General features: G+C 35.5%; 1 protein-coding gene across 1 annotated transcript in view; it reads left to right on the forward strand.

Moving 5' to 3' along the window:
- Positions 1–12,318, forward strand: part of LOC149792206 (methionine--tRNA ligase, cytoplasmic-like) — a 74,317-nt gene that overhangs the window by 10,762 nt on the left and 51,237 nt on the right. Inside the window, exons 3-6 of the mRNA XM_089970712.1 lie at positions 593–683; positions 1,241–1,322; positions 6,572–6,700; positions 11,861–11,936. Of these exons, the coding sequence (XP_089826838.1) occupies positions 593–683; positions 1,241–1,322; positions 6,572–6,700; positions 11,861–11,936 (378 nt within the window). The remainder of the gene's footprint in view (positions 1–592; positions 684–1,240; positions 1,323–6,571; positions 6,701–11,860; positions 11,937–12,318) is intronic.

Consider the following 12,318-nt stretch of genomic DNA (forward strand, 5'->3'; position numbering starts at 1 on the left):
CCATCATTATATGAGTAAAAGGTTTAAAACATTTTCATCTTTGTTTTGTTTAGTGATTTAAGGGCACAAACATTCTTTCTTACCGTTAAGATTTAATATAACTTTAATAGAACAAGAAAACGAAGTGACTTTGTGTAAGTAAATTCGAAAATACTAATGTGCATGCCAAGCAATGCAATGCCATGGTTCTATTACAAGATGATCCACTCACCATAGTACTTGAGAAAAGAATCTAATTTGCATCCATGTGCACAAATTAAAATAGTGTAGTCCGGAATCGAATGTATATCATCCCTTCTTAGACATATAGCTATTTCTTGCAGTTTTGTTTCTTTCCTTTAGTTTGTATTATTTAGGATAGTTTTTCTTTCTATGCTAAATGTCAAAGTTTTGGTTATGCATGTGTCACATATTTTGCTTATTTTTCTCTTTGAATTTCATTGCCCCTGCAAAAGACCTTGTTTTTGTTTCTAAATGTAGGCTGATTTTGTTAAACTGTACTTTGGATTACTCAGGCAATAATATAATCCAGATAGTACTGAATGGTTATCATTTTTTTATATCATTCAGTTAGTATAACTTTCATTTTCAGAGAAAGTAGTAACCCCTTTGAGCAGTTGCAAGGTGCCAGCATTAGAAGTACACCCTGGGAAATTTATATTCTCACCCAATGAAGCAGCTAGGTAAGTGACAGGTGAATAAAATAAAATCCTTCGTAAGAAATACCCACTCTTGTTTCAAGACCACACTGCTAAATCAATTCCAAATACAAATTTTAAAAAAAGATTATCTTGCACATTCAACTTATCGTTTTAAAGGCACTCTGGTTATAAGATTATTTATCTCCAGTCTCGTGAGTGGTCTTATTAGAAATGATCTTTTTAGGAAGATTTTACAAAATATATTCAACTGTGCCATACAATATTGGATAACATAATTCGTCGTATATTTTTAATATCAAATTTGAATTTTACAGTTAAAGTTTAAAGGACTATTGAGTTAAAAAAATGTATAAAGAATGATACACATTACATGGCAAAATTGTCGACATCATCATAAACGGGAAAACATGGGTTATAACAAAATTGTACAATGTTCAACAATTAGAAGGAACTTCACAATTAAAGAATCTGATCAGAACATGTATTATGTTACGTAAATAGTATTGTTTGTTATAAATAAAACTTGAAATTCAGAAAATGTTCTAGAAATTAATCTTTTTTTTTTCGAATCCGTGTAGATATTTGACAAATATGAGCTGGAAGGAGACTGACACCTCTGCATTAGACCAATGGTTGGAATGGGAAAGTTCTGTACTGTTGGTGAGGAACACTGGATACATTTGCTTTAAAAAATGTTACCTCAACGTTTGGAATTAAATCACCAACTAATACATGTTTTGATAGGAAAAATATAAATGATTTTCCTTCAAGATCAGGGTTTGAGGACCTTTTTCCCATGGTATCATAATGACAGTTTATCTATATAGCTGTACATATGTTTCATATAAGACTTGGTGCATGTTTGTAGTGGTCCGTCTTCACTAGCCAAGAGACATCGGTCCAGGATCGTCTTCATCACTCCATGTTGATATCTTCTCATCAATGAGAATTGCATATAAATATATTATAACTATACGTCTATTTGTAGTCAACACACTGGAAATACAACCAAGAATGTCAACATACATGAAAGGGCACCACCTACCTTCATAAGATAGAAACACCATCAAGTTCATATGTGTATCGATATGTATCATATTGCAGGTGTATCGTTTCACCCCTATCTAATTAGGTGAGGCCATTTCTTATACCTCCACAATATACTCGTTGTAGGGTGGAACTGCTACAATGCCAGTTTACTACTGGACTTGCAGGCTCAGTGGTATGTGAACCCTTCAAGAGAAGGCTCCTTGTATCAAACTCATAGAAATACAATTCATTCTCAATGCTTTCCACATTTTTCTGGAAATATTCATGGATGCGAACTATATGCATTTCCATTCTGTTCTAATGACACAACCTGTTTTCATCCTAAAAACACGTTGCTGTCACTAGTCAAGTAACAATAACTATCTATTCCCTCTCCATGATTGATCTGCCATGAGAAGCAAAGTTGCATTACCCTGCTGGCCTTTGCTACGGCTGAAGGCAGGAATGCAATATATAATCCCACAAACACTGGTCGCTTGCTAAAAAGGATTTATTCAATAGTGTATTTTTGAAATAACAGAGGAGCATATAATAAGAGCTACTTAGATGAGCTTGGTCTTGAACGAATTGTCTCAATTGATGAAAGCACAACCTTTGATCCAGTCATGAATTTGCCACTTTCACTTGATTCAACTTGGAAACATTTGATGGTAAGATAAGAATCAAGTGAGAAATCCCTTGGGGGTCTCCTGTGCACCTTTAGTAGAACAATGATGCATATACTGGATGATACAGGTAGAAGTAGGATACTCAGCATTTCCTCCTTCTTTTACCTATTCTCCTAATAAGATGTGATCAGGTGACGTATTAGATGGAGAAAGTAAATCATTTGGTAAATTATGTTTCCCCGATAATACTAACCTGATCAAATTTCAAATAATCTCACCCTCTCTTCTACACAGTGTCCATCAAGGTTTTGCTCAAATGAAAACTAGTTGGGTATAATGGTGGCCACCTAGGGGTAGAAAGCAGAGATAACCAGCAAGAGATACTTACCATTGTCTATATAATATATATAGAGAGATAAACATTTATAATTTTTCTGGGAAGGCTGGATTCAGTCAGAAGTGGCAAAGTTTCCCTAATATGATGTAATCAGGTAAGAATTTTCGGAGAAACATAATTTTAAAAATCTGTTCTTTTTCTGAACATAGTGTTGTAATGAGTAAACAAGATAAAATCGGCTATATACGTTTGGTGACTGAAATCGGCTCCGTACTTAAAAGGTCACATACAATCATTTTCTTTATATAGTGGAAACTTTTACCTGAGCACTTATGGGGTTTACCATCATTATACTGGTTTAGATTTTTGTTGTTCAGCAAATCACTATCCACATTTTAGAGCAAAATGTTCTGTCATTCTTTCTTCAAGTTTCAAGATGATTATGATATCACTAACTGGTTAGGATTCTTTGCATATATGAGTGTCTGATCAGGCCAGGTTTTGCTGTAAACTGTTTGTGGCACACTGGATAGGAGATACTGTGCATGTTGTCTCTGCAATTCACCTCAGTTCAAAGTCTAGCTTTAGTATGAACGAGACTTCGTGCCAGGTGGACCGATTCTTTGCAAGATCTTTCCACGTGAAAGTTCATTACCTAGATATGTGAATTTGTCCACTGCACCGAGGGCTTGGCCATTTACTGTGATAGGCTCTACGATATGCTTTTCTGATGCAGACTGGTGCATCACTTTTATCTTTTTCATATTAATTGCGAGAATTAAATTTCCAAAACGTAAAGAGAAATGGACCCATACTCTGTTGAATGTCAGACTCAAATCTGGCATTCAGGGCACAATTGTCAGCAAATAGGTGATCATGAAAAGTCACTTCCCGTAACATAGTCTTTGACTGTAGTCTCCTCAGATTGTAGACGTTAACATTTGTTCGATGTATGATGTCAATCCCGGTATCATAGTCAAGGAAGGCATCAGTAAGTATGGCGGTGAATATCTTACTGAAGATGGTTGGCACTAACACACAGCCTTGCTTGATTCCATTGATGACTGGGAATGGTTCAGATGACTCACCTTCATCCATGATACAAGCTTTCATGCCATCATGAAATTGCCAAATCATTATGATCATTTTTTCTTGGCAATCAACTGTAGCCATGATTTTTCAGTAGCCCCACTACTGACTGTGTGAAAGGATTTTGTCAGGTTAATGAATGTCATGCACTGGTTGAAGTTCTGTTCCTGGCACTTGTCCTGAAGTAGTTGAGTTGCCAAACATGACTTTGGTCTTGAAGTCACGCTGACTCAGGCAGGAGTCCGTATTCATTTTGATGCATAAGGCATTTCAGCAGAATTATGTCCTGGATTTTGACAGCTACAGACAATTGAGAGCAAGTAGATGCCACAGTCATTGATGCTGCGTTGTCTATTACCTTATACAAGTTGACAATCGGTGTATCCTTTTACTCCATACGTTTCGTTCCTTGAGTCCAGATTGACTGGAAGAGTTCTGTCAGTTTCTGTGACATGTACAAGCCTATGGCTTTGTATACTTTGCTGGTTTAACATCTTCTTAAGGTGGTTTGCCTTTTGACAGCTGGTCAGTTTTTTTTCTCGATATCAGTCAGCTTGGGAGGATCAGCAAGTGATGATTTCTGCATGGGGCATTTGATAAGTTGCCTTCACACTGATATATGATTGTAGATTGAGGGTGTTATTGATGTGTTCTGCCCATCTTGTAGTATATTTTATTTGTCAGTGAACAGTGTGGTGTCCGCACTCAGTATTGGAGATGTTTCTGATGATGTAGATTGTCTTCAAAGTATCATAGTGGTTCTTCATTTCCTTCCTGTCTGGATAGGACTGAATCTCTTCTGCGTTATTGCTGAGTCATGAGTCTTGCAACTTTCTCAATTTGCACTGCATATTACTCTTGATGTTGCAGAAGGCTGCCTTCTTATATGTTGATGTGCTGACTACTCAACAGATATTTAGTAACTGTTTCACATTCAGTAGTCTTTGTATGACATCACAGTTCTCATCAGCCCAGTCTGGAAAACCTTTTGTGGTTGGACCAAGTGTTGCGGATGCAGTTCAGTTTAGAAAACAGAAACCTGGAAGGATGCCCAATTTTCATCAACATTTCTCGAAGATTGCATCAATTTTTTCAAGTTTTCTACTCTTTCAATTTAGATACATTGGGCTTTTTGGGTTCCCTTTGGCTTGCGGTCATCGGCTAGGCCGAATCTAGATATTGAGCTTGGAGAGTATGAGACTGTGGTCAGTCCAACGTTCTCACTTCTCATGGTCTTCTTTACTCAGACACGCTGATTATCTGTTCTCCTGACGATAACATAGTCAATGAGATGATTATGTATGATGATCCATGTGAACTTTATCATTGACATCACCAAGATTGATGAGCTTGTCTGCTTTTTTGACACTTCTATAATAAGAGACTCCATGTCTTTATTAAATGTGTTCTTCATCTCACCCGTGTTGGTAATGTTGGATGCATTGGCGATGATGATAGTTACATGACTTTTTTCAAGAAATTGGGGGACTATCTTTCCTGAAAGTGGGGATCTTGGATGCATTAGTCTGTCATTTAAGCCTTTGGGAGGTTTGTGAGCTTACTGGCTAGCTGTTCTTCCTCAGCTAGGAGAGCTTCGCTAGGGTATGGCATGTTCTTCTCTTTAGTCTATCTGCTGCTGTACTGCATATTCCAACGATGGTGATTTGCCTCACCTTTGATTTCTTGTTAGGATTGTGTCTGCTAACTTGCAATCCCCATCAGCCATGGTATGCTGATAAGGGCTAAGGTGAAGCAGGTAATGTTTAGGACGCCTTTTCTAGCCCCTTCATCATGCTACAGATGTGAACAAATGTGATCGTAAAAAGGCTGCTCAGTCCGCAAGGGTTGCCCATGTTCCACTTCTGCTTTGATTGATTGAAAAATGACCCTTAGCTTGACTGCCAGTTTGCAAGTTTGCAGCTACAATTACTGCTTGCCCAATACCACAGGACATGCACACAACTGGTGGTGGGAGGGAAGTGATGTTATGACTTGCACGCGAGATGGATTTAAGAACAGGAATGTTCTGCAGAGTCACCCTCACTCTTTCATCGAAACCTCTGCAGTGGCACGACAATTTTAAGATGGCCATCAGTTGTTACTGTACCTGAGCCTATACCCTGCAATGTACAAACACCTCTTACCATCTACCTGCACATCAAGATGTATAAATCTACTCTGAGTCAACATACACATCTAGTACTGTCTAGCACTATTTACAGTAGCAGGCATAGCCTACCTGACAGCGAGGGCAAAACAAGCTATTTTGCAATTAGTTTGATGTCAGAGTACATACTGTTAGATTATGAAACTCAAAATTGATTTTGTACCATATTAATTCCAATACTGAATATTCTTTATTGAAGTATATAGTTGTCATATATGTTATACACTTGGCTGCATTGTCTTGGTAAGAACTATGGATGATTTATCTTTATGTATTTAAGCAGTGTTTCATTGGATGGGGCGAATTAAGCCTGATAGTTATTATGAAACATCTAATGTACAGTCGGATATCTAAGGTGAAAAATCTCAGTATGAATCATCCTTGTATAAGTCTCAGTTGCAGCAAAAATAAGAATGTGCTGAAAATTCTAATTTACAATTTTGCCAATAATATTTTATGTGCAGCTGAAAACTATTAAAACATGTACACATCATAAGACAGTACAGAAAGCAATTGACATTCCTTATGCCTAATTATATCTTTATTCCCCATTTAATACTTTTCTTCAGATTGAAGTGTCCATATTTTAGAGACAAACCACACATTGCTGATTACTTCAGGAAGATATAGTTTAAACCTTGCCTTTATACTTTGACAGCCGACAGTGTTTCCATACCTGGTATCTTTGATTGGACAAGGAAAGAGAGATGAGAACCAGATGACATTTATCCATGGTTACCTGGAACATCTGGATACAGAGCTTAACGGCAGAAAAGCATTTTGTGGGGTGAGATTTCATCATGTTTTCTTTCTCAGTTTTAAAATTGGATGTACCAAAGCGTTTGTTGTAAGCAGTGTTTATAGGTTACTGTATTTGTCTGGGAAAATATTAATGAGTTTTTCGGATGGGAGTGCAGTACATCAATCCGACAAAACGAGTTCATATTTTCCAGTACAAATGCAGTAACCTTTTTATTATAAGCTCATTTTCTTTTTCTACAAAAGTCTTAATTATATAAACAAAATTACACTAAAGGGAACAAAGTAATGGAATGTATACCGTGTTCCAAACTAAATACACAAGCGGATATTCATCATTACCCAACAACAACATTATTAATGCTCACAAAACAACTCCGATCACTCTGGTGGCCTAGTGTTTCGAGCGTCCGACTCGGATGAGGGAGGTCTGGCCGAGTCGTACTAAAGACTTATAAAAATTTTACCAACAGCTGCCTCGCTTGGCGCTCAACATTAAGAGGATAGTGATAGGATAATGTGACTGGGTTGGATATTATACTACATGTCTGCAGTATGATGCCCCAGTGTTAGACATCACTATAAACTGCCACACTGAAGACATCCTAGCGATATGACTGAAAAATTGTTAAAGCTACGTTAAAACTACAAATCACATACACACATATAACTCCTCCAAGATAAATTTGAACTTAGTCGCGCGCTAGACATAACGTTCGAATGAAAATGGTGGATTTTGGATTATTTAAAACTTAAATTTGTAGTCGTATTGTGAATGAATGTGCATTGCAACAACTTTTCCATTTGTTCTGGAATGACTATATTTTGGTATTTTTGTCGATTCTTCGAAGTTTCGTGATTATGGACTAAATTTATCTGTGCCAATTCTACGTGAAGTGCATCTGATTTCAGCAGCGTTTTGACATATGTAAGTTTGTTTTTGTTCTGTCATTGAATGTTTGAAATCCTGATGTTGGAAAAATATGAAGTCTTTCAATTGCAATTATCAAAAAGACGATATGGAATATAATGTTTATTTCATTTTGAGTGCAGTAAGATAGATGTAATTGCACTTGGAATATAGTCGAAATTGCAGTACAATTTCGAAATGTGTAATCAAGCTTTGAGAACCCATGACATGGCTCACGTAATTCGGATTTGCAGAAGTAAGAAATTACATTTTGAGTAAATTCAGGATGTAAAACTGTAAGAATATTGTTTCCCATTCTTATTACCAGCAAAAGAAGACAGCGTATGCCTTGTCATCTGCGTGTTATTTGTAGGGACCCAACAAATTTATGAAATCTGCGTGTATCGCTAGTCTAAATCCGATACATTCTATCAAGAAAGTTAACGCGGAATGTGGCAAAACAGCTGGTATGTGGCAGTCCACGAAACATCTGCTTTAGCTCAGAAATAAATTGAATCAACCAAAACGCAAAGCACCTACTACGTGAGTGTACATTTTTTGTTTACAAAGTAGTTCCTAAGACACTATAGGGCACACGTGAGTGCAATATGAAGTGCACATGAGTGAAAAATCGTACAATACTGAACGATTCTGACAATGTAAAGTTAAAGACGAAGAAAAAAGAGCATATAATAATTACCAAATACATAGTATGGTAATGTTTGGACATTTTCAGTGGAATTGTAGATCTTCTTTCTGTCAAAATATATATAAACATTGCCCTTCTAACTTTCAGGTCAATATGTATTAGAAACTGCTTGAGATTATATGTCCGAAGTTTTAATATTTTAATTTGTTATACCCCACATCACAAAACTTAATGAGAGGATGCAACTTGTTAAGTACTTTACCCACATCACAAAATAGATCATTATGACTCATATTTCATGCTTCACTGACTTGGGTTGAGCTTTTTTTTCAACCTCTGCTCATCCTAGAATCTTTGAACTTGATCGTATGCATCTTTGTTAGAATCATACTCATATTAATCAAAGATGGTGAATGTGATCTAGATTTCCTGATTTACTGGCTCAGGTCATGCTTTTACAAATAGCTTATGTCCCGTTGTTTACATCCTGTACATAATGTTTGTACTGGGAATCATTAAACTTGATGAAGGAATGCATTATAAGGGGCACCGCACTCTCATCACAGAAGTAGGTAGCCGTGACACATGGTTAACACTTCACTTCACTTTGGTATTTACATGTTTGTGTTAGATTGCTGCGCAGTTCTGGGTATTGTCAGACATGTTGGATCATGATACATTTCATGATAATAGATTAGTGATTTTTATATAATGATAATATAATATACATAAATAAACTGAAAACTATACAAGTGGCACCTCGTTTTCAAAATAAACACAGCTTGTTTAATTGCTTAAAGACATTGTTGTATATGTTGAATTGCCAAAACTAACAAAGATTGTAATCCTGTTCATTTTGTATTTCTTTTAAGTATTCAGTAACAATTGATCTTATACAGTTAAATTATTTAAAACACGAGTGTTGTCATCTGAAGAACACCAGGTGAATGACAGTAAGTGTGGAGGGAGCCTCTGCCTAAGAACCCAACATAACGCATTAGTAATACTGAGCAACCTCTGTCTGTTAATACCACATCTGTGCAATAGCAAAACAATCATCATCCTTCCTTTCTTTGTTTCATTTCTGCATTAGGTCATGACCACATACGTTTTTGGCATTATGTTTGTATACCCTCTTACCTAGAATCATAAAACCCTGATTCATCTTGATAAGTAATGTGCCCTTTATGCGGAAAGAAGTATCTGCGACCTATAATTAATATTTGAGTGACTTGGATAACTATATGTTAGTGCGAAACGCTTACCATCAAAGTTAATGTGAGCTATATTTGTATGCTTTACCAAAGTAGGTTAATTATATGTGTTTAGCTTAGGACCAAAAAGCTTTTCATTGCTGTATACAGTACAAAGTAACCTACAGTCTAAGGTCCTTTATGAGAAGTACGGTTAGAAGTAGGAATACATACGTTTATTCAATGGAAAACTTACAGTATTAATGACAGTACAATATGTTTTGGTTCAGGGTCTATTTTAAAATGCTTGATGATGGGATGTGTGCTAATTTCTCAAATATTCCTATGAAATGAATTTACCCTGTTGGTTACCCTTAGCAATTTAATTATATTTATTGTAAATATAAATGACTGTGGGAATGAGATGAAGGGAAAGCATTTATTGCATATGGGTCCTCATCTGTATTGACTAAACAGAGTGATTGCTGATGCATACATTCTGCTTCTAGTGGTGTTCCAGCCAGCAAATTCCATCAAGTAAAATGTGGCTCATGGTGTTAAGCAATGATAATCTCTTTTGAAGAAGGTCTTGAAAATGTCACATGGTACAACATTTAATTGTCAAGACTTTAGTCTCAGTTTATGGCATAATAATTTATTCTTAGAATGGTTACTTGATACTTCTAAAGTACAAGTCAATCTAGTAATGTAAGAACCTTTACTGAACTTAAATAAATACTACTTGTTCTAAATTTTAATACTAAAATAGTTGTAGCAAACTCTGTTCATTCCTGAATGTTGAGTAATCTGCACCTTAGTGGTGAACACAAAATTTCCAGTTGAAACATATAGATCACTATTGATTAGTATAATAGTAACCAGGCACTAAGCTGGGTCAAGAAAATCAGATATCAGATCGTTACCAGTAAAGGGAGTTCACATTTCATGACATTTCCATTGCGACATAGCACATTTTTTTTTCTCAGCATTACAGTGACTCAGTTAAAAAAGTTGACTCTGTACATTAACACTGAATTTGTCATATACATATCTCATGGCTTTTTATAATAATATTCCAAGGAATATTGATTATCGAGTAAAAATAGCATAAATACTCACCCATTAAAGGTTTGTGTTACTGAATTCTCAAAATTACTCCTGTAGCTAAGGCAAGCTGTGTATTTGACGATTACACCTGTTTATGGATTTTGTGGTTGCTACAAAAGTCAGATGCAGAGACCCATGGAAAAAGTGATTACGTATGGAAACAAAAGGACCCTTTACCCAATCCAAAAATGTAATTTCTAAAAAAATGTAATTTTGTCAAAACCATGAAATCTCATACCCAATAAAATCAATAAATTCACAATAATTTCCTCAATTACCTGGGGTTTTTTTTTGTTGTTGCTGTAGCTGAGAATATCAATCTCAGGCATAGGAAGAAAAATAAATATTGATATCACAATCCCTCATTGTATCCTTAATGTCTCTAGGAAAAGGCACTTAACATTTGACTGATTAGAACATGTCTGTGCCTAGGAGAAATGTGTATATTTATAATATGCTACATTTGAACAATACAGTGTATATGTTTATAACTCAGTCATACAATATTTTACTTATTGATACTATAGTCATTTAGCAATTCCATGGAAGGAGAGCCAATGGGTCATCCCGCCATTCACTGAGTGGAACTGACAACTGTCAACATCCCACGTGTGTTGGAAAGATATTGACACAAATTTAGATTGAATTAATCAAGCTAATGGGTGTATTTTTGCACATACATGTTTGTTTAATTTTAGCAGGGAACGTAATTTAGTTATTTAATTGATGTCTTTAGATTGTTAACCTGGATGGACAATTTCAGAGAATATTTTGATAAAGGTTACATGGTTAAAAATATTGAAAATATATTATGCTCTGTTCAGTTTCCTTCACATAATGGATAATTGTCTGTAAAGGACAAATGTATTATTCCCTCGAATGCCCTTTATTGACAGGTGTTACTGTATCTTGAGCAAAGTTAGCTGTTGTCATCTCCGGACTTCACACGACTTGAATCACATAAACATAATTAGAAAACCCCACTTCCCGCCTTCCCAGTAAACCAAATTGGGCAGTATGAAGAACATACAAAATTTTACTGATTTGAATCTTTTCTTTCTGATGATCTATTTATGTATATTTTTATCTTTCATGTATATAAACATTTGGACATGAGTAAATCTATAACCTGTACAAAAGTTAATAGTTGCCACATATGTTTCCAGTAAACTGAATTAAAAAAATAATTAGATATTTAAATTGTATTATGCATCATGTTTTGTTTGCCTGCGGTATTGTATGAACAAGAGACTCGAGTAAATTATAAATTATACCTGTACATCTATGATATCGATTTATATATTGTTTCTAATTTTGATGTTCTTACAGGATCAGGTTACGGCGGCAGATATTGTGCTGTGGTCATCTCTTTATCCTGTTCTAAATGGAAAATTTTGTCTCGAAGGTAAAATTGTTTCTGTATTGAGATGGTTTTATTAAGTTTATAAATTAAATTTACTGAGTCCTTTAAATTATTAGCAAATAGTTTGTTTCACACAAACCATATGATGGATACTATCATGATATTGTCCATATGTTCATCAGTCCATCTATCTATCCATACATTCCTATATACATATATATTGTTGGGATGGCATGTGCTTGGTGTAAGGAAGAGCCCAATCAATTTTAGAGCGAAATAGTAAAATGTCTAGTTCAGTATGACTGAAGAAAAAAACAATAGTTTCCAAGCCAAAACTTACGTTTTATACCATCTGCATTTACCAAACTTTGTTGATGGCTTGTACTTGTGGGGGAGGTGTGAAGAAGCCATTAGATTTTGCGGT

The sequence above is a fragment of the Sinohyriopsis cumingii genome, chromosome 9 (assembly GCF_028554795.1).
Source record: "Sinohyriopsis cumingii isolate HCF-2022 chromosome 9, ASM2855479v2, whole genome shotgun sequence".
Lineage (NCBI taxonomy): Eukaryota > Metazoa > Mollusca > Bivalvia > Unionida > Unionidae > Sinohyriopsis > Sinohyriopsis cumingii.